The 27,774-nt window shown below is 39.6% G+C and overlaps 1 protein-coding gene across 4 annotated transcripts in view; it reads right to left on the bottom strand.

Annotated features, from left to right (window-relative positions):
- The window catches only part of LOC140212489 (cadherin-18), a 672,855-nt gene that overhangs the window by 10,770 nt on the left and 634,311 nt on the right, over positions 1-27,774 (bottom strand). For all 4 annotated transcript variants that reach the window (XM_072283357.1, XM_072283356.1, XM_072283355.1 and 1 more), the window contains 6 exons: positions 26,237-26,424; positions 25,873-26,126; positions 16,652-16,788; positions 15,744-15,865; positions 15,133-15,250; positions 10,669-10,920 (listed from right to left, as the gene is read on the bottom strand). In XM_072283357.1, the coding sequence (XP_072139458.1) occupies positions 10,669-10,920; positions 15,133-15,250; positions 15,744-15,865; positions 16,652-16,788; positions 25,873-26,126; positions 26,237-26,424 (1,071 nt within the window). The remainder of the gene's footprint in view (positions 1-10,668; positions 10,921-15,132; positions 15,251-15,743; positions 15,866-16,651; positions 16,789-25,872; positions 26,127-26,236; positions 26,425-27,774) is intronic.

The raw sequence follows: 27,774 nt of genomic DNA, 5'->3' as shown, positions 1-27,774 counted from the left end.
CATAATATGATAGACTTCATCCTGCACTTTGACAGGGTGAAGATAATGTCAAATGTATCGCTTTTACAGAGCAGAGCAGGCTGAAGTTGATTGTAAGCGAACACTAGCAGGGATGATGACAGAACAGCAATAGCTGGAGCTTCAGAGGGTAATTCAGAAGTTGCAGAATAGATACAATCCAAAGATGAAGTATTCTAAAGGAAGGATGAGGGAACCGTGGCTGACAAGAGAAGTCAAAAATGGCTATGAGCAGTGAGTACAAGGTATTAATAATAATACATTTTTTAAAAGTAGAAATGGCTGGCTACATTGGAAAAGAGAGATATGTTCAACTGCACAACAGATAAATTGATGATATATACTGAACAAATTCAACAGTAATCTGAAGCAAATGAAATAGCCACTGACAGTGAGTGCCAGTGTTGCTGAGTGCAATGGGTGGAGAAACATAAAATTTGCTTAGAAATTTGACTGCTCCAACCAAACCAGCCAAAATAAGCCTTGCTGATATCATGAAGTTAATGCAGGAACATTTAGAACCAAAACTATTGTTGATTACAGAATGATTTAGGTATCATAAGTGCAATCAAAAGGAAAGGGATTCTATTTCAGCTTATATGGCTAAATTGAAAAAACTGTTGGGACACTGCCAGTCAGTGATGAGCTTAATGATGACCTGAGGGATCATTTAGTTTGTAGCATCTACTAGAAAGTATTGAAAAACAACTCCTATCTGAAGTCCAACTCATGTTTAAAAGAGCAGTTGAAATCACTGTATCAATGGAAACAGCAGGGAAAGACTTAATTGAGTAGCAGTCAGGGATGAAATGAGCATGAACAAAATTGTAACATCTAAACAGAGACCATCTTGGCCAAACAAATTGTGTTGCCATTATGGCAGAGGCTCACACACACCAGAGTAATACAGATTTAAAGACAAAACTTGCAGGAAATGCAACAAAGTAGGACTCATATGAAGAGCATGTTGGGGAAACCAAAATAAATGGTTTGCACTGTGAAGAGAAAAATATATATAAAAAGTCAAGTTGTGGTTTCAAAAAGAGCACTAATTTACATGATGATGATGAAAAATCTGACAATGATTAGAGTGACACAGGAGTGAATAGCCTTGAGATTTACAATGTGAAAACTAACAAGATACAAGCAAAGTGGGTTACACCAGAAGTTGACAGCAAATTAACTGAAATGGAATTGGACACTGGCTCTGCTATTACTGTCATTCCACAAAATGAATTGGAGTGGCATTTTAAAGATTTTGAACTAATGCCTGCAGATATCTAACCAAGAACTTTCACTGGAGAAAAGATAGCTCTTGTGGGAATAATATTCATAATAGTGAAATACAACATTGTGGGGCCATAATTGGCTGAGACAACTACAACTTAACTGGAAATCTATTCACTATATGCATGCTGCATCCCCTGCAACAGAGTCAACTGAAAATGAATTAAGAAAGGCACTGGATGATGCCACAGCACTGTCCAAGGATGGCACTAGAAAACTCAAACATATTAAGGGTAAACATGCCACACCCAATTTTTACAAAGCCTGTCCGGTTCCTTTTGATAAAGTAGCCAGTGAGCTATTTTGCATGGAAGCTGAGTTTGAGCGGAGCCCATGGTAAATGTCAGTGGTTCCAATAGCAAAGGAAAATTGGTCTGTAAGGATCTATGATTATATAATCTCACTATGAACCCAGTACTGAAAGGATGGAAATATTGTTGCAAACCTTCTGGAAAGAAACACTTCTGCAAGGTGGACAGCTGATGCCTACCTGCAGATGGAGATGGAAAAAGAGCCCCAAGTGTTTCTCACCATCAACACTCACAAAGGGGTTTATCGCTATATTTGGCTTTCTTTTTGAGTAGCATCTGCACCTGTATTCTGACATCATTGTACTGGTAAGGATGACAAGGAACAACTCCAAAATCTCAATACAGTGTTTAAAAAATAGAAGATTATGGACTTAAAATATGATGCAAGAAGTGTGAATTCTTTAAACCAAGCATCACTTACTGCGGTTGCACCATTGATGTATAGGGATTACACAAGTGTACAGAGAAAATTCAGACAGTGGCAGATGCTCCTAAGTCAAAGGATGTGTAACAGTTGAGGTCCTTTTTAGGATTTGTCAAATACTATAACGTATTCTCGCCAAACCTGGCTACTGTGAATTTATTACTACAGATTGGGAAGAAATGGCAATGGACAAAGCAGTGTGGGGTGACTTTTTAAAAGGAAGTGAAAATGGTGAAGTCAGACATTTTAATTACACATTATGATCCACATTGGTGAATGAAACTTGCCTGTGTTGCTTTGCCATTTGGCATTGGTGCAATCATGCCACATGTTATGAATGATGGAAATGAATGCCCCAAGCCTCTGCATCAAGCTCTTTTACTGCCGCAGAGAAAAACTACACACAGGTTGACAAAGAGGCCTTGAGTCTAGCTTGAGTAGGAAAATATTTTAACAAGTACTTGTAATGGAGAGAGTTTACTCTCATTAGTGATCATCAAACACTGATGTCCATTTCCAGCCCACAGAAGGGTGCTCCAATAACAGCAGCAGCATGAATGCACAGATGGGCTCCATTTCTCAGAGGACACTGATACAAGATCAAATTCAAGAGGGCAGCTTATTATGGAAATGCTGATAGACTGTCCCATTTGCTCTTGGAAAAGGAAATAACTGAAAACTTTACAAGAGGACACTCCTATTATGGAAGAGATAATCGAAAGGAAGCCAGAAAAGACATCACATTGTCTCAGGTCTCCATGACAACCTAAAAAGGCCGGAATGTGCAGCAGAAGTTCCAGTTCTCCCATTTTTACCAGCACCAGGTTGAACTTGCCCTTGACAGGGGTTGGTTTATATGGGGATTGAGGGTTGTTGTACCACACAAGCTGAGAGCTAAAGTGTTGGAAGAGCCACAGTACATTCTAGTTATCTAGGCCTGGTCAAATTGAAAGTATTGGCTCAAAGCTTTGTCTTTTGCTCTGGAATGGATCAGCAGATCGAGCAGTTTGCCATGAACTGTTTGAGATGCCAGCACATCCAGTAGAAGCCAAAAACAGCACCACTCCATCCCTGGGAATGGCCTGCATTGCCCTAGCAGAGGATTCATGTCAATTTTGCTGGAACATTCATGGGCACAAATTTCTTGGTTGCAGTGGATGCTGCTACAAAATGGCCAGAAGTGTTCCCAATAGCTTCCACTACAGCCTTGACAATGGACCAGTTTGTGGGGTAGCAGTTTCTGCCATTCCTAAAAAATGAATGGAATAAGACAGCTTACATCTGCACCATACTACATAGCCACAAATGGTTTGGTGGAACGATTTGTCCAGAGTCTATGGAATCTACTGTGCTCAATGACAGCAGAACACACTACATGAACGCTGAACCCAAAGCTTGCAAATTTCCTCCTTGCATATCACAATGTATCACACTCTACAACCAACAGCTCACAAGCTATGCTGTTCCTCTGTTGTCTCTTTCACTAATGCATGGATTTCCTCAAACCCGATCTCAGCTGAGGCAAATTGAGGGCTCCTCAAAAAAGGAGTTTGATGTTTCACTCCTGGACAAGCAGTCCTGGCAAAGGACTTCAGAGGTGATCTAAAGTGGCTACTTGAAAAGATTAAGAACAGAAATGGCCCACTCTCCTACACAGTGGAGATGGAGTTTGCTATCATCTGGAGATGACACATCAATGAATTGAAGAGAGCAGGGTCAATTGTTAGAGAAGAAAGGTGCACAGAGCTGTCAGAACCACTTCCTGCAGTCCCAGAATCAACTCCTACAACCACCATGGAGAAGGCCTTAGAACCTGAGATTGTTTCACAGCCACATCTCACCTGCCAAGGAGAGTGACTCCACCCTTCTCACTTGCAGAAAAGACATTTTACCAGAAGAGTAAGAACTCCTCCACAGTGATTATGTCTTTAGATATGAATGGGACACTTTAAAATTTACCATGCACTGGATGTCTATAATGTCTATATAGTAGTTGTATTATACAATATACTGTGTGTATGTGTGTGTATATATATAGACACATACATACACACATATATGACTAGAGAGCAGTATGCTACATATTTGATTGAGATGCATTCTATCTTAAGTTGGAATTTTTGCTAAACAGGGAGTTATTTGATATTTAGTGTATTTAATATTTCAGTAATATTTGAGTAATATTGTTTGATTAAGCAGTGTTTGTTTGATTACATAATTCATTATGGGTTATATGCAAGAAGTACATGAATGGAATTATGCCACCACGTCATATACCTGCTCCTGTGTCTTTCTTTAAATTAGTTTCTGGAGCTACAAAACATAAGAGAGACCAAAAAAAAAATTTTCAGATATATAAAGAGCAAAAATGAGGCAAGAGTGTATACTGAACCGCTGGAAAATGATGCTGGAGTGGTAATAATGGGAAACAGTGAAGTGGGGGACAAGCTTAATAAGTATATTGCATTACATTTCACTGTGGAAAACACTAGCAGTATGCCAGAAATTCAAGAGTGTTGAGGAGCAAAAGTGAGTGTAGTTGCTATGATCAGGAGAAGGTGATTGGAAAGTTGAAAGGTCTTAAGGTAGATAAGTCACCTGAACCAGATGGACCACACCAGAGCGTTAATAATGAGGTAGCTGAAGAGATTGTGGAGGTATTCATAATGAACTTTAATGAACCACTATATTCTGGAATCATTCCAGAGGATTGGAAAATGGCAAATGTCACTCCACTCTGCAAGAAGGGAGGGAGGCAGAAGAACGAAAATTATAAGTCAGTTCGCCTGACATCCATGGTTGGGAAGATGTTTGTGTCCATTAACAACGATGAGTTTTTGGCGTATTTGGAGGTCCATGATAAAATAGGCCAAAGTCAGCATGGCTTCCTTCAGAGGAACTCTTGCCTGACAAACCTGTTGAAATTCATTGAGGAAATAACAGACAGGATAGACAAAGAAGAGTCTACTTGGATTTTCAGAAGGCCTTTGACAAGATGCTGCACATGAACCTGCTTAACAGGGAAAAAGCCCATGGTATTACAGGAAAGATACTAGCGTGGATAGAGGATTGGCTGACTGGTAGGAGCAAAGAGTTGGAATAAAGGGTCCTATTCTGGTTGGCTGACACTGACTTGAGGTGTTCCACAGGGTTTAGCATTTGGAGTGCTTCATGTCATGTGTCAACTATTGGGATGACACAATTGATGGCTTCCTGGCCAAGTTTGCTGATGACACAAATGTCGGTAGAGGAGTAGTTAGTGTTGAGGAAGCAGAGAGTCTTCAGAAGGACTCAGACAGATTGGAAGAATGGGCAAAGAACTGGCAGATGAAATATAGTGTAGGGAAGTGTATAGTCCTGCACTTTGGTATAAGGAATGAACTCATAGACTATTTTCTCAGCGGGAAAAAAATTCAAAAATCGAGATGCAATGGTATTTGGAAATCCTTGTGCAGGATTCCTTGAAGGCTAATTTGCAGTCAGTATTATGGAAAGCAAATGCAATGTTGACATTCATTTCGAATATAAGAACAAGAACGTGATGCTGAGACCTTATAAGGCATTGGTAAGACCACATTTGGAGTATTGTGAGCATATTTTGGCACTTATCTAACAAAAGATGTGCTGGCACTGGAGAGAGTTCAGAGGAGGTTCACAAAAATGATTCCGGGAATGAAAGGTTTAACGTATGAGGAGTGTTTGATGACTCTGGGCCTGTACTTGCTGGAGTTTAGAAGAATGAATATTCAATATTGAATATTGAAAGACCTAGACAGAGTGAATGTAGTGAAGATGTTTCATGCAGTGGGTGAGTCTAGGACCCGAGAGAATAGCCTCACAATAGAGGGACATCCATTTAGAACAGAGATGAGAAGGAATTTCCTTAGCCAGAACGTGCTGAATTTGTGGAAGTCATTGCCACAGATGGCTATCGAGGCAAAATTATTGAGTATATTTAAAGCAGAGTTTGATAATTCCTTCATTTGTCAGGGCATCAAAGGTTACAAAGAAGAGGCAGGAGAACGGAATTGAGAGCGAATGATAGAATGGTGGAGCAGACTCCATGGGTTGAGTGGCCTAGCTCTACTGCTATGGCTTATGGTTTGTAAAACATTGTTAATTGGATAGCTTTTGATCAGCCCTTCTGATACCTCAATTCTTGGTTATGAGTCAATTTTTTTTACTCAGCAATGAAGCTACCTATGGTAATCAGAATGAGAAAAAAGGTGAATAATTCATGAGCATCTCATGTTATTATGATCAGTGGGTTCTCTGTGACAACTGAGTAGGCAATAGGGTGCATCGGGTTTTGCTGCTGCCTCGTAGCTCTTGCGAGTTCACTCTTAACCTTGTGTGCTGCCAATGTGGAGATGTTTACTGGAAGTGTTGGCCAGAAGGCTAGCAGCCTATGTTAATTATTTGAAGTCTAGTTCCCTTTGAAAGTACTGTTTACAGACAGCATGCTTAATCCTTTGCCTGAAGGCTGGAGAATTTCTTATCCTGTCTAGGTTACAGATTGGTGAGTGGAAAAATAAGGCAAGTGCTGCTTAAAATTATGTGAACAGAAAATGGGCGTGTAAACACCTTCTCCCACCTAAGCCTTTTTAATATGAACAGAGCCTTCTGTAGTTTAAACATGGATCGTATTTGGATATGCCTGCACTAAAAAACAAAAGAAGCTGCTTTGATCCACCTCTGATAACTGGCTCAAACACTGCTTTGGTTACACTAGTTTGACATTTCATTACTCTATTGAAAAGATTCTTTGTTGCAAAATGTGCACTATCCAGATTAGATACAAAAATAAAGCTCTGTAGCTCTCTGTTATGGAGTTTCAGTCAGCTGTAAATGATTGCACAAACTCATTCGAATAAAAGCAGGGAAAACTCCCAACCTCTTGGTTAATACTACTGAAAACAAATAGCAGCTGTTTGTGAAGTCTTGCAGATCACAAATTGCTCCCACATTTGTGCATATAAATCTCTGACCAGGCTTCAAAAAATAATTAAGCGGATGTAAATTAATGTTGACTTTCCTGAGAGATATAATGATGTGCAAATTCATTCTTAACTTCTCAGCAGAATTAAACCCCAGGAAAGCAAAGCACGTTGATTTTTAACAACACCTCAAACAGTACTTCAGGATTCATGCTAATTTGGCACTCAAGAATTAGCTTCCTTAGCTTTCTAGCTTGGATCTAAAGAATGGCTATGTATTGAATTTGAAAGATGCGAACATCTTACTTGGAGATTGGTAAATCGATCATGAGTAAAAAGGCTTTACAGCAGGAATGCTGATTTAACATTGAAGGGAAATATAATCAGCCATGCAGATCCTCAGAGCACCAGGACTATTCCACACATCACTGCCTGCCCTGCTCCAGAGCAAAAATAATCTAAATAGATCACCAATTTTATTAGTTCTGGTTTTCTTCTCTATGAGTTTATTTGGAAACTGAAAACACCAGTTATGCATTTGCAGAGAAATGATGTCAGGACTTCAAAGAGAACAGCTTGTTGCTTCTGGTAATACATTAGTTCAGAAAAGGTTGCATCATGCAGTTTCCAAACAAAATGTAGGGAATGCAGTTTTGGGCTCCTTATTTTAGAAAGGATATACTGACATTGGAAAGGGCTCTGAGAAGATTCACAAGAATGATTCCAGGAATGAAAGGATTACCATATGAGGAACGTCTGGCAGCTCTTGGGCTGTATTTCCTGGAGTTCAGGAGAATGAGGGGGGACCTCATAGAAATATTCCGAATGTTAAAAGGCCTGAACAGATTAGATATGGTAAAGTTACTTCCCATGGTAGGGGATTCTAGGATAAGAGGGCACAACTTCAGGATTGAAGGACGTCCATTTAGAACTGAGATACAGAGAAATTACTTTAGTCAGAGGGTGGTAAATCTGTAAAATTTGTTGCCACAAGCCGCTGTGGAGGCCAAGTCTTTGGGTGTATTTAAGGCAGAGATAGATCGGTTCTTGATTAGCCAGGGCATCAAAGGGTGTGGGGTGAAGGCAGGAGAGTGGGGATGACTGAAAGAAATGGATCAGCCCATGATTGAATGGCAGAGAAGACTCAATAGTCTGAATGGCCTACTTCTGCACCTATATCTTATGGTATTGTGGAATTAGCGGGAATAATGGTGGTGGATAAAAGGGAAAGTTTACAGTTAGATGGTGGGAGCCTTCCTTTTTTATGGAGCTGACTCTGACTGGAAATTGAAATGTGTGTCCTGCAAATTACTTCTAAGGCTGGAAGATGGTGTTTGTTGGTTTGAAATAGGCTTCTTGGGTAGTGAGTCAAAATGACGTAATAACTAAAGCACTAATTCATAGAAACACACACACAAAACATTGACTATTTATTTTTTCCATAGATACAACCTGGCCTGCTGAGTTCCTCCAGCATTTTATGCGTGCTATTTTGAAATTTCAGCATCTGCAGATTTTCCCATTTTAATAATAAACAGTTGTAGCTAAAATTTGAAACTATGATGCATTTTTCTTCACAGTATATGAAAAAAAACATTAAATTCTCTTTTCAATCTTCCAGATGTCTGAAGATCAGAAATAGATAAAGCAGTGAAAAGGATTTTAGCAGCAAAGGTGTCAGGTGGCAATCAGGATGGCACAAGGGCAGGACTTTATTTTTCCATCTGCAAACTTGTTAGCAATCATATCCCCTGCTCTTTATAGAAGCACCATGTCAACAACACCAGCTGGATCTCAGAAGGCACGTGATCATTAAGAGTTAATTTGGCTATGCAGCTCGTGCAAGCAGTGGCCTTGGATTCCCTGAGTTACCAGTTCACAGTAGGTCTCAATAGATTACTGTTTGGCTCTAAAAGATGCTTTTGTTGTTTGTAAAATACAAAACATTGAGGATACTTTAAGAAGCTAATCAAACATCATGAATTAGTACAATATCTGGTATGATCTCCTGAGGAACTTCACTAAGTACAACTACAAGCAAGTCAAAAACAGCAGTGACACACACAAAATGCTGGTGGAACTCAACAGGTCAGGCAGCATCTATGGAAATGAATAATCAGTCACTGTTTCGGGCTGAGACCCTTCTTCAGGATTCACTGATGATGAATCCTATGAAGGGTCTCAGCCCGAAAAATGGACTGTTTATTCACTTCCATAGATGAACGCCTGACCTGCTGAGCTCCTCCAGGATTTTGTGTGTGTTGCTCTGAATTTCCAGCATCTGCAGAATCTCTTGTGTTTAGAAAAGTAAGGGTGACTAATTTCTCAAGTGCACATTGGGTGCACATCCCAGTTATGAAGTAAACACTGACAGAGTCATAAGGAGTTGAAGAATCTTTGATTTAGTTCCACTGTCTATTCATCACCTTTCCGTTGTTGTCCATTTTTGAGGTGGCATCTTCAAAAACAAGGTTTCAATTTGATTGTGAAAAGATTTTTTCGTTGTCCAGTAAAAAATGGGCATGAAAAATGGGTGTAACCAGGAATAACCTGAATCACACATTTACACTAAAGACCTTATTAAACTACCAATCTACACCTCTTTGGAATACAGCAGGAAACAGAAGAAATCTGCTTGGTCACAGAGAGAACATGCAAATTTCACAATGAGTGTTGATATGTGTTTGTATGTGATGGGTAAAAGTGAACAGAAGCTATTAGATAAAAGACTGAGTTATACAAATACGTTTTACAGAAATATAAATGGATTTTCACTTCATTCAATTATTATTCTGCTTTATAACTTTTGAATGAAGATTATCTGCACAAGAACTTAAAAAAAATGTTGTAGATGGGCACAGTTGAGCATATCCTAACTGATCGCATCCTGGTCTGGTATGGAAACACCAATGCCCAAGAATGGAACGGTCTGCAGAAAGTAATGGACAGAGCTCAGACCACCACAGGCAATACTCTCCCCACCACTTAATACATTTACATAGAGTATTGCTGCAGGAAAGCAGCATCCATCAGCAAAGACTTTTATCATCCAGACCATGCACTTTTCTCACAAGCTTTAGCTCCCACACCACTAGGTTCAAGAATAGTTTTTACTCTACAACTACCAGGCTCCCGAACCAACATGGATAACTTTATTCACCACTACTCTGAACTGATTTTGCAACCCTACAGACTGGCTTGTAAGGACTCTTTACAGCCTGTATTCTCAGTATTATTTTATTTGTAGCTTGTGATCTTTTGCCCATTGGCTGTTTGTCAGTCTTTATGTATAGTTCTTATGTAAATTTTGTTGTATGTTTTCCTGTAAATGCCTGCAAGAAAATGAACCTCAAGGTTGTATATGATAAAATATATGTACTTTGAACTTTGATCAGCCAGTTGTTTCCCATAGTATATTTTTGAGGGACTGTAAAACAACTTGCCACTCGATTATTAGCAGGTCAGACAGCATCTATGGAAACGAGTAAACAGTTGACGTTTCAGGTTGAGATTCTTCACCAGGAATGCCTTGGCCTGCTGAGTTCCTCCAGCATTTTGCTTGGATTATCAATCCAAGAATTTTTCTTGTTTGCCATTCCATTATCATCGGCTTTCCCCAGTGGCCAAACACCTTCAGTACAAAGCCACTTTCATTGAGTTGATACTGTTCCTACTTCCACTGAAGACTTACCCAACAGGATCACAATGCAGAGCAGGATGGCTATCAATGCCCCAGTACTCAAGCCGGCTGCAGAGAGATATGCTTCGGTGCTGCACGTTCGAACTTTGCCATTCCTCTCACAAGCACACACCCTGATCGTTAGTGTGCTGGTGCTGCTCAGAATGGGACTCCCACTGTCTGAAACCACTATTGGCAGCTGGTAGACCTCCTGAAGCTTCCGACTGAATTTTCTGCGCCGTATCATAATGCTAGCTGTACTGTCTATAACAACAAATAGAACAAGTTAATTAAAACACAATTCACTTTTAGTGATGTTCTTGTATTACCATTTCTTTATCTGCCAAAAGTAGAGTTAAGCCTGCTATATATTGAATAGCAAGGATGTTCTTGTATTTATTTCTGCAATAATAACATTTACAGCAGTAGTGTATTTGGAATCATAAATCAAAAGATTATGTATTTGTTTAATGAGAGTTTCTGAGTTTTTGAATAACAGGGCAAAATCATTTACTACTCTGATGATTCACTTAAACCACAGAGTTTTTTTAGTATTTGGGATAAACAGAAACCTTATAACAGAGTACTGACTGATTACCACTTATTATTCGACCTTGAAGCTCATTTGATTCTCCATTCATTTTGGAAAACAGTGGAGGGTGGATTGATCAAAGATGTTCTTCTATTTAATTTTCAGTTTTGTAGGACCAACAAGTAATCAATTGAGATGGATTGTAGGAAATGTTAACAGATTGTTTACATATTATGCTCACACAAGTCTTGCTACACTTAGGTACATTTTAGGGAAGAATTATCACAGTATATGTATGCATATATAGTTTAAGAGGCGAATATAGGGAGGAATTTATAAAGTGCATCCAGGAGATTATTTTATTGCTAATGCAAAGCTATTCCATAAGACCACAAGACATAGGAGCAGAATTAGGCCATTTGGCCCATCAGGTCTGCTCCACCATTCAATCATGGCTGATCCCTTCCCCCACTCTTCAACCCTATTCCCTAGCCTTCTCTCCGTAACCTTTGATGCCATGTCCAATCAAGAACCTATCAATCTCTGCCTTAACCACACACAATAACCTGGCCTCCACAGCTATCTGTGGTAACAAATTCCACATATTCACCACCCTCTGGCTAAATAAATTTCTCCGCACTTCAGTTTTTAATGAAAACCTCTCTATCCTGAGCTGTGCCCTCTTACCCTTGACTCCTCCACCACGGGAAACACCCTTTCCCATATCTACTCTGTCTAGGCCTTTCAACATTTGTAATTTCAATGATATCCCCCCCTCATCCTTCTAAATTTCAGTGAGTACAGACCCAGAGTCATCAAACCTTCCTTGTATGAAAACCCTTTCATTCCCAGAATCAACCTTGTGAACCTCTGGACCCTCTCCAATGCCAGCACATCTTTTCTTACATGAGGAGCCCAAAGCTGTTCACAACACTCAAGGAGAGACCTTACCAGTGCCTTATAAAGCCTCAGCATCACACGCCTGTTCTTGTATTCAAGACTTCTTGAAATGAATGCTAACATTGCATTTGCCTTCCTCACTATCGACTCAACCTGTAAGTTAACCTCCAGGGTGTTCTGCACAAGGACTCCCAAGTCCCTCTGCATCTCAGATTCCTGGATTTTCTCCCCGTTTAGAAAACAGTCTGCACATTTATTTCTATGACCAAAGTACATGACTATGTATTTTCCAATATTGTATTTCATTTGCCACTTTCTTCCCATTCTCCTGAAGCCCTTCTGCAGCCTACCTGTTTCCTCAACACTGCTTGCCCCTCCACCAATCTTTGTATCATCTGAAAACTTGGCAACAACGCCATCTATTCCATTATCTAGATCATTGATATACAGCATGAGAAGAAGTGGTCTATACCAGAGAAGAAGTTATACTGAATTTAGTCCTGTACAATGAAGCTACATAAGGAGGCTGTCTTCTGTTCCTGGGCCGAGTGGAGAGCTTGCCACTACCTGGAGGTTCCAAGTCAAGTCCTGGCTCTGGGCGGTGTTCAAGTACCATGTCAAGTCCTGGCCCTGGCGGCGTTCAAGTACCATGTCAAGTCCTGGCCCTGGCGGCATTCAAGTACCATGTCAAGTCCTGACCCTGGCGGCATTCAAGTACCATGTCAAGTCCTGGCCCTGGCGGTGTTCAAGTACCATGTCAAGTCCTGGCCTTGGCGGCTTCCCAGTTCTGAGTCATGTCCTGCCCTGGCAGTCTGTGATTCCTGTCCTACCCCCTTGTCTGAAACCCTTCTCTGCCCCTCTCACCTCTAGCCCTCGTCTGCAGCCCCCACCTGCACTTCGGTCTAGTTCCATCGCCGGAGCTAGATAGGTACTGTCTGGTGTCCATTCGTGTTGGTCTTGTCCTGTCCTGTCCTCGCCTCCGAGGGGTAAGTCAGGCCGTCTTGCCGTTGCCTCGCCGGGAGTCATGTCTTGTCTTGTCCTCGCCTCTGAGGAATAAGTCAGGCCGTCTTGCCGTTGCCCCGCAGAGGGTCATGAGTCCCGGTCCTATGTCCTGTACCCAAGGAGGGGTCCCGGCTCTCTATTCTGTGTGTGAGTCCCGGCCCTATGTCCTGTACCCAAGGAGGGGTCCCGGCTCTCTGTTCTGTGTGTGAGTCCCGGCCCTATGTCTTGTACCCAAGGAGGGGTCCCGGCTCTCTGTTCTGTGTGTGAGTCCCGGCCCTATGTCCTGTACCCAAGGAGGGGTCCCGACTCTGTGATCTGTGTATGTGTCCATAGTTCCATGTACCTGCTCCCCTAGACCGAGGCTCTGTGTTTCCATGTTCCTCCTCTCCCTAGCCCATGTCATGTCCATGCCTGGTTCTGGGGTCCGAGCCAAAGGCAAGACCCAGGTACTGGGTCCTTGTCCAGTCTCGGGCTCGGAGTCCATACCCTAGCCTCTTCATGTCGCCTCTAGTTCTGGGAGCCGATTCCGAGTCCAAGCCCGGACCCTTAGTCCAGCCTAGTCGTAGTTCTGAGTCCTTATCCTGTTCACTATTCCTGCTGCTGCCTTGCTCTCCTCGTATTGTACAATAAACTAAACTTAAGTAACCTCACAAGAGGTGTCTTGCATTTGGTCCACCCTTGTTCCCTATGCCCCTGCCATTGTGACAATATCTGGAAACTTATTTAATCAAATATTAGCTGCAAAATACATTTATGTTAAATTCTGTTACTGTTTTGAGATGGAGGGAATAATATATTCATAAAAATAATATTAAGATCACTAGTACAAAGTATGGATACGTTAATATTCTTGGAGGCTAATTTCAACAATTTTGTGATTGAGGTTGTTTTGATTCTTTGGGAATATATGATAAATGAGATTTTTGGTGCAGGGATCAGATGTTTCAAATTTATTCAATTATACAAAAGTAAATTAGTCCAGCTGGATGATTTTTGGAAAGAATAATATCAGAAAATTATGTATTTGAACCATTTTCCTTATTTGCATGAAATCATGCACTTTTTAGAATTAATTCACAAATTTGTCTTCAAAGTAATAAATCACTATTTCTACAATTAGCAAGTCAATCAAGCCAAGAAACAAGTTCCTCCCCCCTTTTCTTTCTTCCATGGCCTTCTGTCCTCTCTTAATAGATTTCCCCTTCTCCAGCCCCTGTAACTCTTTCACCAACGAACTTCCCAGCTTTTTACTTCACTCCTCTCCCTCCTAATTTTACCTATCACCTTGTGTTTCTCCCTCCTTTATCCCACCTTTTAAATCTACTCCTCGTCTTTTTGTCTCCAGATCTGCTGAAGGGGCTCAGCCAAAACGTTGACTGCCTGGTCTGCTGATTTCCTCCAGCATTTTGTGTGCATTGCTCCAATTTCATCAGTACATTTGAAAACATATTCAGCCTTTATTTCTTAATATAATGATGTGAATTTACTCAAGTCTAAATTCATAATCATATTAGTATGTCTTTAAATTCACAATTAGCTTATCAGCTAAATTAAAATGCCATAGTTGTGATTTTCAAATCCTTTGACCAGTATGTTGAGATTTAACTTGAGGTTTATGATATACTTTCAAAGCGTCAATGACAAATTGGAGAAGTAACCTAGCAACTGCATGAATACTAAATTAACTGTGTGGGGGCTCAAGTTACATGTCGCCCATTATAGACAACATCGTGCCAATAAACGTCGAAGAGAAAGAGAAGCAATCTCAAACCTGAGAGGATGTAGGATATTGAATGGATTTAGAGTAAAAAATAAACTATGAAATGAACAAAAAAAAGCTCCTGCCAAAGAGGAAAATAAGTATTTTAAAGAACATGAGCAGTAATGAGGACATTTCCCCTCAGGTCTGCTCAACTACTGAAAAAAATATGATGTTTGAACTTCTGTCTGCATTCTTTCTTCCCAAAATAGGGTAATACCTTATTGGAACACTTTTCTTAAAGTAATTTCAGGTTGATTATATTCTGAATGTGATTCATTACCTTCATTATCCCGTAGAGTAAAATTTGGGTTTGGTGGGAAAGTATCCACAAGGGCGAAATGAAACCGTGGTCCATTTGCAAAGTCATCCTTGTCTGTAGCACTTACTGTATGAATAACCTAAAAGTAGCAAACAAACAGATGCAAATTCTGTATATCTGACTTCTACCTAATATAAATCTTGATATATCTAATTAAGTTTTTCTTCACGTTTCTACAAAAAATTGTGACATGATTCTCTTAAGGAAATGGAAATTTATCATTAGTTTACATTTACCTGGAAACTACATTAGAGAAAGGAACACAGAGTTTTTCAACTTAAACTTTCATCCTTGATAGATTTCACTGAACAACTGTAAGTTAACATTTGAGCCTTGAACACTGTTTGCAAAATGTAGTTCTGGTAAATTCAGAAGATTTTGTTTTATAATCTTCAGAAGTAGAATAAAACATTAATAAGTATTAGGCAGCAAGCTAAGTGCTACTGATCAGGGATGAATTTCTAGCCTTTAATATTTATAATATTCAGGCAATTTTACGATTAACTTTTTTCCATATAATAAATTATAACACAAGTCTGTGATAGTTATTGCAAATAAAAATACTTCTGTACCTGACCAGGTTTGGCATTTTCACAAAGGATTGTGTCATAATCCTTCACAATCTCTGGTGCATGATCATTAAAGTCAAGAACCTGAATGGCAACAGGAACTTGCCTAATCTGGGATGGATTGGCTACAAAATAATTAAAAAGAAAATCATATAAATAGTCTCATCCCTTCATGCATAAAATTTGTGCAAATATACACAGAGCACAATAACAAAACTAATATGATGTTAAATCATGCATTTCTGAGTGACAATTTGACAAATTTGCAAAAAAAAAAGAACTGGAATTGCCTCCAGTACATAAAACTGCTAGAGGAAGGCACCAATTTTCCAATATTAATAAAAGCTCATAAGATAACTAGCAATTTCAGATTTAAATGACATTGGGCATAGATTATAAATACAATTTTTAATTATCTGTTTATTTATTATGAAGACCAACTGAATTGCATGTTTGTTATTTTTCTCCTTTTATTAGATGTGTCAAGCAGATTTATTTCCTGTGTGAATGAAATGAAAAGCTACTTGTTTAATTAGTTTACAAATATAATACATTAACATGTTGTAGACTGCAAAATCAAAGTTAATGTATCAGAATAGTAGTCAGAGTTAAAACTAACAGCTAATTCGGTTACTTTAATTTTTCAACAAATAGGTTAGGCTGAAATTGCCACCAACTTTTTGTATATGGGTTGAAATAAATCAATAAATGACATTAAAAAGGTTGCAAGTTACCATTTATCACAAAGAACTCATTCAAACATGCAACAGGTAACATTAAAAGGAAGACCACATGGTTAAATGGAAGCTTTTTAAGTGTGGTTCAAAAATGCCTGACCCACTTGACAGCCCCCCAAGTTCAATAATTTTGGAAGATGTAAAATAATTAAAGGTTTAAGCTCACACACTTACCAAGTTCTGATGCAAAGATTGTAATGTTGTGCCAAGGTACATCTTCCCTATCAAGTTCCCTTGTGGTCTTTATAACTCCACTGTTAGCGTCTATGCTGAAATACCTCTCTACTTCTTCATCGTCTTCAATGAAGTATCTAGCAGGAAGTAATTTAAAGTAATTGGAGGTTCGCAAAAGGACCCAACTAGGTATTACTTCTTGATCTGATATAAATTGATTTCAACTTAATTTCACACAAGCTGTTAGTATCTTCACATTTAACTAAACAATTTGAACATCAAAATCTTTATAACGATGTGTGGTTTATTGATCAAGAAAAGCATTTTGTTTATTTAAATCTGAGTCTCATTCACCTTAACAATGGCCGTGTCATAATAAAGTTTGGCAAGCTTTTAATTAAAAAGAAAGTTGGAATTAAAATGAAGAGTTGGGATTTATAAAGCACCTCCACAGCTTCTGGATATCCCCAAAATACTTGGCAATCAACTAAATTGAATATAATCACTGTTGTAGAAAAACAGATTGTGTAAGGTACAAGCAAAATGAATGAAATAATTCCTTTTTGACCAGTGCCTCTGAGAAAGGTTGTACAGCTGCTTTGTAGCTGTACAATAAACATTTCGCTCATGAACCTGCCATGAAAAGTGCTGTGGAGCAACAGGACAAATAAAAACAAACTTGAGATATTAAAGGGACTTTCATTCGGCACAAAATAAATCAGGTATGTGTCCAGTTGCTTTGAAAGGTTGAGATTAGGATCAACTGACAAGGAGTTTTGGACGTTTCTGATCAGTAGACAGTGATGGCAGAGTAGATGTTGTGGGCAAGGGTACAGGAAGTGCTATGAGATGGGCACTAGCTTTGCTGGTTGAGTAATGAATGAGATTTATGTTTGGTCAACATAAAGGCTGGTTTGACAGATTGGTTGGGAAGTTGGAAGGGCATAGGTGGTAGTGTAGTTCTATTGGTAAGAGATGGAATTACATCTATAGAAAGAGGTGATATAGTATCAGAGAATGTCAACTCTTTGTGGGTGGAGTTAAAAAAACTGCAAGGGTGAGAAAAACATTATGGGAAACATATATAGGCCTCCAAATGGTAGCCAAGATGTGGGATTGAGATTGCAAAAGGAGCTGGAAAGAGCATGTAATAAGGGTAATGGCACAATTGTAAAGAGGACTTCAATATGCAAAGGGATAGGGAAAATTTGGTTGGTGTCGGATCACAAGACAGGGAATTTGTTGAATGTCTATGAGGTGACTCTTTAAGAACAGCTGAGTCTACAAGCAAAAATATTATCTTAGATTGGGTGTTGAATAATAACCCTGATTTTCTTAATCTACAGGCACCCTTAGGAGGCAGTGGTCATAATATGATTGAATTCATACTTCAGTTTGAGAGGGAGAAGCAGAAGTCACATGTATCAGTATCACAATGGAAAAAAGGGAATTACAGAGGCATGAGAAAGGAGCTTGCCCAGGTGGATTGGAGGGGATACTGGTGGTGATGACAGCAGAACAGAGGTGGCTGAAGTTTTTGGGAATATTTCACAAGGCGCAGGACATGTCCCACAGAAGAGGTTGTTCTCAGATGGCAAGGCTAGGCAACTGTGGCTGACAAGGGAAGTTAAGGACTGCATAAAAGCCAAGAAAAGGACATCTAAAGCAGCAAAAGTGAGTGGGAAGTTGGATGATTGGGAAGCTTTTAAAATCCAACAAAAGGTAACTTAAAAAAGCTATAAAGCAGGATATGAAAGGCTTTTTTTCAGTTATATAAAGAATAAAACGGAGGTGAGAGTTGACATTGGACCACTGGAAAATGAAGCTTGTGAGGTGGTAATGGGGGACAATGAAATAGCAGGTGATCTTAATGAGTACTTTGCTTCAGTCTTTACTGTAGAAGACACTAGCCATATGCCCGAGGTCTGTGAGTGTCAGGTAGCAGGAGTGAGTGCTATTGCTATTACACAGGAAAAAGTGACAGGCAAACTGAAAGGTCTTAAGGCAGATAATTCACCGGAATCAAATGGGCTACGTCCCAGAGTGCTGAAAGACATTGCTGAAGAGATAATGAATGGATCGGTCACGATCTTTCAAGAATCACTTGATTCTGGCATGGTCCCAGAGGATTGGAAAATTTTAAATGTCACTCCATTCTTTGAGAAGGGAGGAAGACAAAAGAAAGGAAATTATAGGCCAGTTAGCCTAACCTCAGTGGTTGGGAAATTGTTGGAGTGTATTATTAAGGACGAGGTTTCGGGGTACTTGGAGACTAATGATAAAATAAGTCAAAGTCAGCATGGTTTCTGTGGAGGGAAATCTTGCTTGACAAACCTGTTAGAATTCTTCAAGGAAGTAACAAGCAGGGTGGACAAAAGCGAGGTAGTGGATGTTATGTACTTAGATCTTCAAAACTCATTTGATAAGGGACCTCACATGAGGCTGCTTAACAAGATAAAATCTTGTCCAACATATTATTCTCCGTAACTTCCGCCACCTCCAACGGGATCCCACCACCAAGCACATCTTTCCCTCCCCACTTCTCTCTGCTTTCCGCAGGGATCGCTCCCTACGCGACTCCCTTGTCCATTCGTCCTCCCCATCCCTCCCCACTCATCTCCCTCCTGGCACTTATCCGTGTAAGCGGAACAAGCGCTACACATGCCCTTACACTTCCTCCCTTACCACTATTCAGGGCCCCAAACAGTCCTTCCAGGTGAGGCGACACTTCACCTGTGAGTCAACTGGGTTGATATACTGCGTCCGGTGCTCCCGATGTGGCCTTCTATATATTGGCGAGGCCCGACGCAGACTGGGAGACCGCTTTGCTGAACGCCTACAGAGAAAGCAGGATCTTCCAGTGGCCACACATTTTAATTCCACATCCCATTCCCATTCTGACATGTCTATCCACGGCCTCCTCTACTGTAAAGATGAAGCCACACTCAGGTTGGAGGAACAACACCTTATATTCCGTCTGGGTAGCCTCCAACCTGATGGCATGAACATCGACTTCTCCAACTTCCGCTAATGCCCCACCTCCCCCTCGTACCCCATCCGTTATTTATTTTTATACACACATTCTTTCTCTCACTCTCCTTTTTCTCCCTCTGTCCCTCTGACTATACTGCTTGCCCATCCTCTGGGTTCCCCCCCACCCCGTCTTTCTCCCCGGACCTCCTGTCCCATGATCCTCTCATATCCCCTTTGCCAATCACCTGTCCAGCTCTTGGCTCCATCCCTCCCCCTCCTGTCTTCTCCTATCATTTTGGATCTCCCCCTCCCCCTCCCACTTTCAAATCTCTTACTAACTCTTCCTTCAGTTAGTCCTGACGAAGGGTCTCGGCCTGAAACGTCGACTGTACCTCTTCCTACAGATGCTGCCTGGCCTGCTGTGTTCACCAGCAACTTTGATGTGTGTTGTTTAAGATAAATCTTATGGTGTTACAGGAAACATACTGGTATGGTTAAGGGAATAGCTGTCAGGCAGGAGGTATTGAGTGGAAATAAAGGTGGCCTTTTTTGGTTGGATGCCAGAGACAAGTGGTGTTCCTCGGCGTCAGTACCTGAACCGCTACTTTTCACATTGTTTGTCAGTGATTTAGATGGTGGAATTGATGGCGTTGTGGCAAAGTTTGTGGATGATACGAAGATAGGTGGAGGGGTAGGTAGTGCTGAGGGAGGCAATGCAATTGCTGCAGGACTTAGACAAGTTGAAAGAATGGACAAAAAAGGTGGCAGGTGGAATACAGTGTTGGGAAATGTATGATAACGCACTTTGGTAAAAGGAACAACAGTGCAGACTATTATCTAAATGGGGAGAAAATTCAAACATCAGAGGTTTTAAAGGGAATTAGGAGTCCTCATGCAAGACTCCCAGAAGGTTAATTCACAGGTTGACTCTGTGGTAAAGAAGGCAAATGAAATATCGACATTTATTTCAAGTGGAATAGAATATAAAAGCAAGAAGATAATGCTGAGCCTTTTTAAGACACTAGTCAAACTGTTCTTGGAGTATTGTCAACAGTTTTGGACACCTTATCTCAGAAAAGATGTATTGTTATTGGAGAAAGTCCAGATGAGGATCACAAAGATAATTCTGGGAATGAAGGGGTTAACATATGAGGAGCAATTGGATGCTTTGGGCCTGTACTCACTGGAATTTAGAAGAATGCGGGAGGACCTCATTGAAACCTACCGAATGTTGAAAAGACTAAACAAGGTGGATGTGGAGAGGATGTTTCCTCTGGTGGAAATATCCAGAACTAGGGGACACAGCCTCCAAATTGAAGGGTAACCTTTTAGGACAGAAGTAAGGAAGAATTTTTTTTTAGTCAAAGTGTGGTGAATCTGTGAAATGCTCTGCCACAGACTGTGGTGGAGTCTGTGGGTATATTCAAAGCAGAAGTTGATAGGTTCCTGATTGGTCGGAGCATCAAGGGAAATGGTGAGAGGGCAGGAGTATGGGTTTGTGTGGGATCCAGGATCAGCCATGATGAAATGGCGCAGCGAAATCAATGGGCTGAATGGCCTAATTCTGCTCGTATGTCTTACAGTCTTATGGTCTTATGGGTGTCTTTGTGGGAGACGGGGAATTAGATGGATTGAAGGAGAACCAGTTAAGTACCTACTTAAAAAAGAAACTTTGTGAGATAGGTTCCCAGTATCAGCCTGAAATCTGATCAGCTAGGTTGACTTTCGGTCATGCTGAAGTGTAGATCACAAGAGCTGTGAAAATTTACTTCTGCATGAGCAGTCTATGGTCAATGAAGATTAGGAAAGGAAATTGAAAATAAAATGACTGAACTGATGTCTTGGTGTGTTTCACAGACTATTGGATGCCATTGACTATGTCTGAAGTCTTCTGTGTGTGAGCATGACAGGAGATCCAGAATAACACTCTAAATTTGTATTAATATTGATTTTCAATATCATCACTTGCGATTAAGATTGAATTGCAGAGCACACAAAGGGTGTCTGTGGATGAACCTGACTGAGTTGTTTCAGTGAAGTTGATTGAGGTATGAACATATTCAGGATGATGGTGAAAATAGTCTAGTTCTTCTTCAAACTACATGCTAAGTTATATTATGTGCAACGGACGGGGCAGATTTGTTTAAAGTCTCATCCACCTCTTTACAGAGAGAAATAGAACTAAAGTTATAGGATGGTAATCTTTCAACAGGTTGTGAATCAGTTGGAGATATGTAAAACAGTTTAATCAAGTACAGAGTTAAAGCCAGAAAATACAAATAATTAAGATCTGTGATGGCACAGAAGCCAGGAAAAATAAATGACAAAACCTTTGAAAGTAAAAGAGAAATGTAATTAAAATATAATTCTAATTTGAAGATACAAATAATCCTCACCAACATCTATTGTCTATATAGTTGGCAATTATCTGAAATTGTTGGCACCGGAGACTGGAAAGCACCTTGTCATAAACTGGGATATTGTGTATTAAGCTGTTGTTGAACTTCATTGAATCAACAATGAAGAATGCAAGGTATGATAGTACAGTTCCAGATCTTCTGTCATTTTAATTCTTCTCACTATTCCATCTTCGACTTCTCTTTCCTTGACTTCCCACATTATCTTATTGATTTCCTTTTCAAATTTCCTTCCTTTTCCGTCATTTTCCCCGCCTCCATATTTATCTGAACTTGATACATTTCAAATATTTACTGATCATGTCTTGACATGGTAACTTTGTTTCTCTCTTCATTGGTGCTGTCTGACTGGCTCAATTTTTCTTTTTTTATATATAAATCTGAGAAAATACCTGAAAATTACACTTATTTTCTCAGATTAAAAATTAATGTGTGTGATTAATTAGGAAAAATTACTGATAATGATGATATTGATGAAATAACTGCCATCTTTTTGACCAAATGTAGGGCATTGTATGCATTTGGAGCTTCACTCAGTCTTAAAGAGGAAATACAAGCTCTTGAAATAGGAAGTGTACTAACATAGGATAACAATAATAATATTACAATGAGACCTGAAATCTTTATAACTGAATAACTTTGATATGTTTTGCATTTCTTTCTAGTTTTTTTGTATGGACTAAGTGCTGCTAAATGAGCTTAGTATAGATGGGATTTGCATGGATGGGATGGGCTGATTGGCTTGGCTTTCTGCAGTAGGACTTTATGACCTTAGGGTCATAAAGTCAATAGAAGCCCAGGATCCCTTTTCAAACTTCAGTTTAACCAATAGGTAAAACAACCTTCTTACTGATTTACAGCACCATCAAAGAAACTGAATCAGTTATGTATTGTATACTTCGATTAGAATAGTAGGCTTGTGTTCACTAGTTTGGAAAGGCCTAGAAGTGAAAATGTCAGATAAAATAAGAAAAATTATGTTTCAGGGAAACAAGTAACAAAATTAAATAGTCCTATTGGCAATAATACAATTAGAATTGACCTGAGTTTTGCAAACTTAGTGATTTTACTGTTTCCAATGGCTTTGTCGGAGCTGAGGGATGTATCAGAATACCCTTTTTCCTTTAGCATGTAATTAGTAATTGCATGCCAGTTTTAGCAGCAATTTACTTTTCCTTCTACATAGAAGCTGAAGTATTACAACTTGACCTCTCTGCAGAAATGTATTCACAGTATCCTAATTTCTTTAACATACTCAACAACCATCCTCACAGTACTTTCTGCACTATGGGCCTTCTTCTCTAGGCTTAGTATATCTGGAACTTTTTGAGAGTGTTGAATTGATCTGACCTAAATCAATCTGCAGCACCAGGGGTGAAAAGACTAATGCTATTTTGTTGCACTATTCTGTCTGCTTTTAGATCTATCTTTGCAGAAAGAAAATGATGAATGTGACTGTGTTGCAGATCTAGCATTTTACCATATACCATTTCTTCCAAATTGTGAATGTGCTTTGAAAGATAATATCACTCTTTAATGCTGTGTTTTAAAAGAAATTTCATTTCTCTGTTGCCAAAACTAAATTATTTATAGTATATCAAAAACTTTGTGTGTTTAAACATTACAACTGTAACGGGTCTTCTCTGAGGGAGACATTTACAAACCTTCCTTCAGCCAATTGACACCATATATTGTATTGATTTTGTGACTGCTGCAAGACCTTTTTTTCTGATGAAAATTTCAAGTATGCTTTGAAATTAAAACCAATTGACTTCTCAATTTGGGCCATTTCCCTAACTCATTAATTCATCAGTCAAGGCAATATAATTATTGAAAAGTTTAGTGCAATATATTTAAATAAAATATTTCATATTTCATTTGTGCAATATGATGTCATATTTCAAAAATATTCCCTTTAAATTATCTATAGTACTGGATATAGGAATTCAATGGATGTCTGTTTAATTGGAGTATGTTCACTACTAGTCAGTTCCAATTAAACAATTGTTTCATTTATGTCAAAGAACCATCAATCAAGTTCTAGTGTTTTGGAAAGATCAAAAACAGACTGCATCCATCACTGAAAAAGAGTTGCTGACGAGTAATGTAATTTTTTGATGCCTCTAAATGTAAGTCTATCCACCTTTATAATGAGCTCAATACTCAGGGCTCCTGTTTCAAACTAGGCTTGTTTCATAGTTGCTTTGCATAATGTATTGTTCTTTCTAGCCATTGTGGGAATAAAACATGGTGATAATGTTGCAGAAATCATAGATATATAGAATATATATCTTTCTGACAGTAGGTTAGTGCCAGCATAAAGGTACTGGATAATTCTTTCATTTTAATGAATTTAATATAGAAACACTCACAACACACTGGAGGAACTCAGCAGGTTGGGCAGTATCCGTGGAAACGATCAGTCAACGTTTCGGGCCGGAACCCTTCGTCAGGACTGAAGAGGGAAGGGGCAGAGACCCTATAAAGAAGGTGGAGGGCCCTCTACCCCTTCCCTCTTCAGTCCTGACGAAGGGTTCCGGCCCGAAATGTTGACTGATCGTTTCCACGGATGCTGCCCGACCTGCCGAGTTCCTCCAGCGTGTTGTGAATGTTGCTTTGACCCCAGCATCTGCAGATTATTTTGTATATAGAAACACTTCTTCCCACTTCTTACAACTTCTCATCAAGGCCCCATTTCCCGAAGAACAGCAGCACATACTGGCCTATGAACTCCATTAAAATAGTCATACAGTCCTAACAGCTGTAAACATAGAAATTAGCCCTTTGGCCCAAATAATTTATCTAGACCATAGTGCCTATGTATGCCAACCCACAATAGTCTTATAGCCCTCTACTCTTTTCCTATCTTGTCGTCGTGGCTATCCCTCGAGGTCGAAGATGATGGTCTTCGTTCCGTTGTCCCACAGAGCGAAGATGCCTGTGCGTGTACTTGTTTAACGTGTGCTTGATGTTGCACTCCAAGAAGCACATGATACTTCACAAATCAACCAACTGATTCCAATGGCATGGAAACCATGACGATTGGAGCTGATGGATTTTTTGCAGCCTTCATCCGCCTTCACAGTCATTGAGTTCAAAGTAACTTTGTCCGCCTGTTCCACCACTGAGGTCTTGGTTGGATTGTTCTTCGTCAGGGTCCTCACCCTTGACTTTACCGCCATAGGTGACCCTACCAGGAGTGTAGCTCCAGACGGCATTGCTCTTGGGATCTCAGGACCACACAATCTTCTCCACCACGACAAGGTGACAATCCACTAAGTACTAGTCCAACTGCATTTTATACATTGTACGTAATTGTCTCTGGCAACTCATTAACTAAAACTGCTACCTTCTGAATGAAAAGATTGCCCCTGAGATCTAAGTTAAAATTTCCTCTCACCTCTTATGTATACCTTCTAGGTGAAAGGCTCTGACCATTCCTAGCTCTGCCCCTGATAATTTTATAAACCTTAAAAGGTCTCCTCGCAGCCTACTATATTCTAGTGAAAATTTCAAGTATCAGGAAACACAATAATTGTGTCTGCTAAATATTGCAGATGCCTGAAATCAGAGATAAAACAAAAACTGGTAGAGATACTCAGCAGGTCAGGCAGCATCTAGAGAGAGAGGAAGATGAAGTGAACAGTTTATATTGATATTGGAATTAAGTCACAAACATGAACAGATTATGCTGTTTTACACTCTTTTATGATTATTGTCAGCAGAGGCTATTCAACCTCAACATATTTTGCAGATCAGCAAGGATAAAATGTGAATTTTCTACTGAAATGCCCAGACTGGGGGTTTTAATTAAATAAAGGAAGGACATACCGGATGTGGCTTTTGGCACTGTCAGGGTCTTGTGCAGTTACTGTTCCAACCATTGTTCCTGGTTTGGCACTTTCAGAGACCTCCATCACATAAAAAGGGAGTGAAAACTCCGGGGGCTCATCCACATCTCCAACAATGATTTTGAGAGTGGCAGTGTCCTTGAAAGGACCCATGTTCCAAAAGCGGGGATCAATATGAGTGTTTTCACCTTCAATCATCACAGTGTACACTTTTTTCTTTTCATAGTTCAGTGGCTGAAACATGAGGAGACCATAAAGATAATTCCATTATTAACAGCCCATTGGATTTAGTGGGATTCAAAACAATCAGGTTTGGAAATTTAGAATAAATATATGGCTGTTACCTTCTTTAGAATAATAACTCCTTCTCTGGTGTCTTTGTCAGTAGTGATGGTAAAAATGCCTAATCCATCTCCATCAATGAGGCTGTAGCTCATGTCTGCATTCACACCAATGTCAGGATCAATTGCTTTAATCTTACCTACAGCTGTGCCTACTGTAGCTGATTCAGGGACATAGAGCTGGTAGTGTTCTACAAATGAACAGAGGATCATAACTAAACAATAATCTCTGACAGAACAACATCACAGATACAATACCAACCATAACTTAAAACTAAAATATCACATGCAATGCTTTCATGTGTTTTTTTTTAACACAAGTTGAGGTGGAGGTTGGTTACGGCCTCCTTGGCAGGAAACACGGGCAATTTTATCTCACACTTCTCATCTGTTCCTAGATCCGCCCTTTGCCCAAAATCAATGTGGCTCACATTATGTCCAGCAGGAACTGTGCCAGTTAACTCAGCGGTAATGAATGTTAGTGGTAGTCTAGAGTGGGGAAATGGTTTGGGGATAGATCAGGCTGACCACAATTACTTTTACTATTATTTTAATAAAATATCCATACAGCCAAACATCTCCAGGGTGTCAAATGATTTTAAGAGGTCCTGTAGTTATATGACCTGCTCATCCACTGCCAGACTTCCACCTTGAATGCCCTGGTTGTCATCTATCAGGGTAGGTTGTAGCCCTCAGAGCCACTATACACTTCTGTTTTAAATACACACTATACTGCTTTAAGTGCTTTGACTTGAAACTTAGACCACACCTACTCTATGTTCTGTTTAGAAATAGGGAAAATATGTGGCATTAATTTTCTCCATTACTATCTTTTTAAAGCAATAATAAAACTGAAATTGCTCAATATGAATTTAAAAAAAATAGAAATCCTTAGGGGATCAGGTGGAAAAAGAAACGTCTAACATTAGTCACAACTGGGAAAGGAAAAAAAAAATTAAAAGTTTTAATCTCCTTAAGACCATCTTCTCCAACACCAAAACTTAAAATTATTCTCTAAACTTTGTCTGACTTTGCTTCTCTCTAGCTTGATGACTGTGCAACAGCTTTAGATTCCTGTCTACTCATGCATCCTGTTTATCTTAGAGATGGCTTTCTTCCTAAATCTTTTGGTCTCCTTACCTATGTCTTGCCTGTACTTGGACATCTTTTGATCACATTTCCCACATCTTTTCTTCAGTTTGACAATAATGTTTGCTTTATGTTTCTGCATAGGATATTAAGCGTGCTTTAAAAATTCAAATTGTTATTGTTAGGTCACAATTAACAACCTGACAATACAGGTGAGATGCTACTTTGATCCAAACTCTCCTACCGCTGGCTGCTGCAACATTCACACATTCCTCTTTGGAACTTGGGAGAAGAGCTTCCGCAACTTAAATTTTGAAATTAAGTTTTCATTTACAACAATTTAGTCAAATACACCAATGAGAACGGACATGTTGATGTTGGGAAGAAAACTATATATTTTTTTCATATTTCTTTTGAAAGCAATTACTTTTTATCCAGCCAGGCCAACTGTC

The sequence above is a fragment of the Mobula birostris genome, chromosome 19 (assembly GCF_030028105.1).
Source record: "Mobula birostris isolate sMobBir1 chromosome 19, sMobBir1.hap1, whole genome shotgun sequence".
Classification (NCBI taxonomy): Eukaryota; Metazoa; Chordata; class Chondrichthyes; order Myliobatiformes; family Myliobatidae; genus Mobula; species Mobula birostris.
This window is presented reverse-complemented; position numbering and strand designations above follow the sequence as displayed.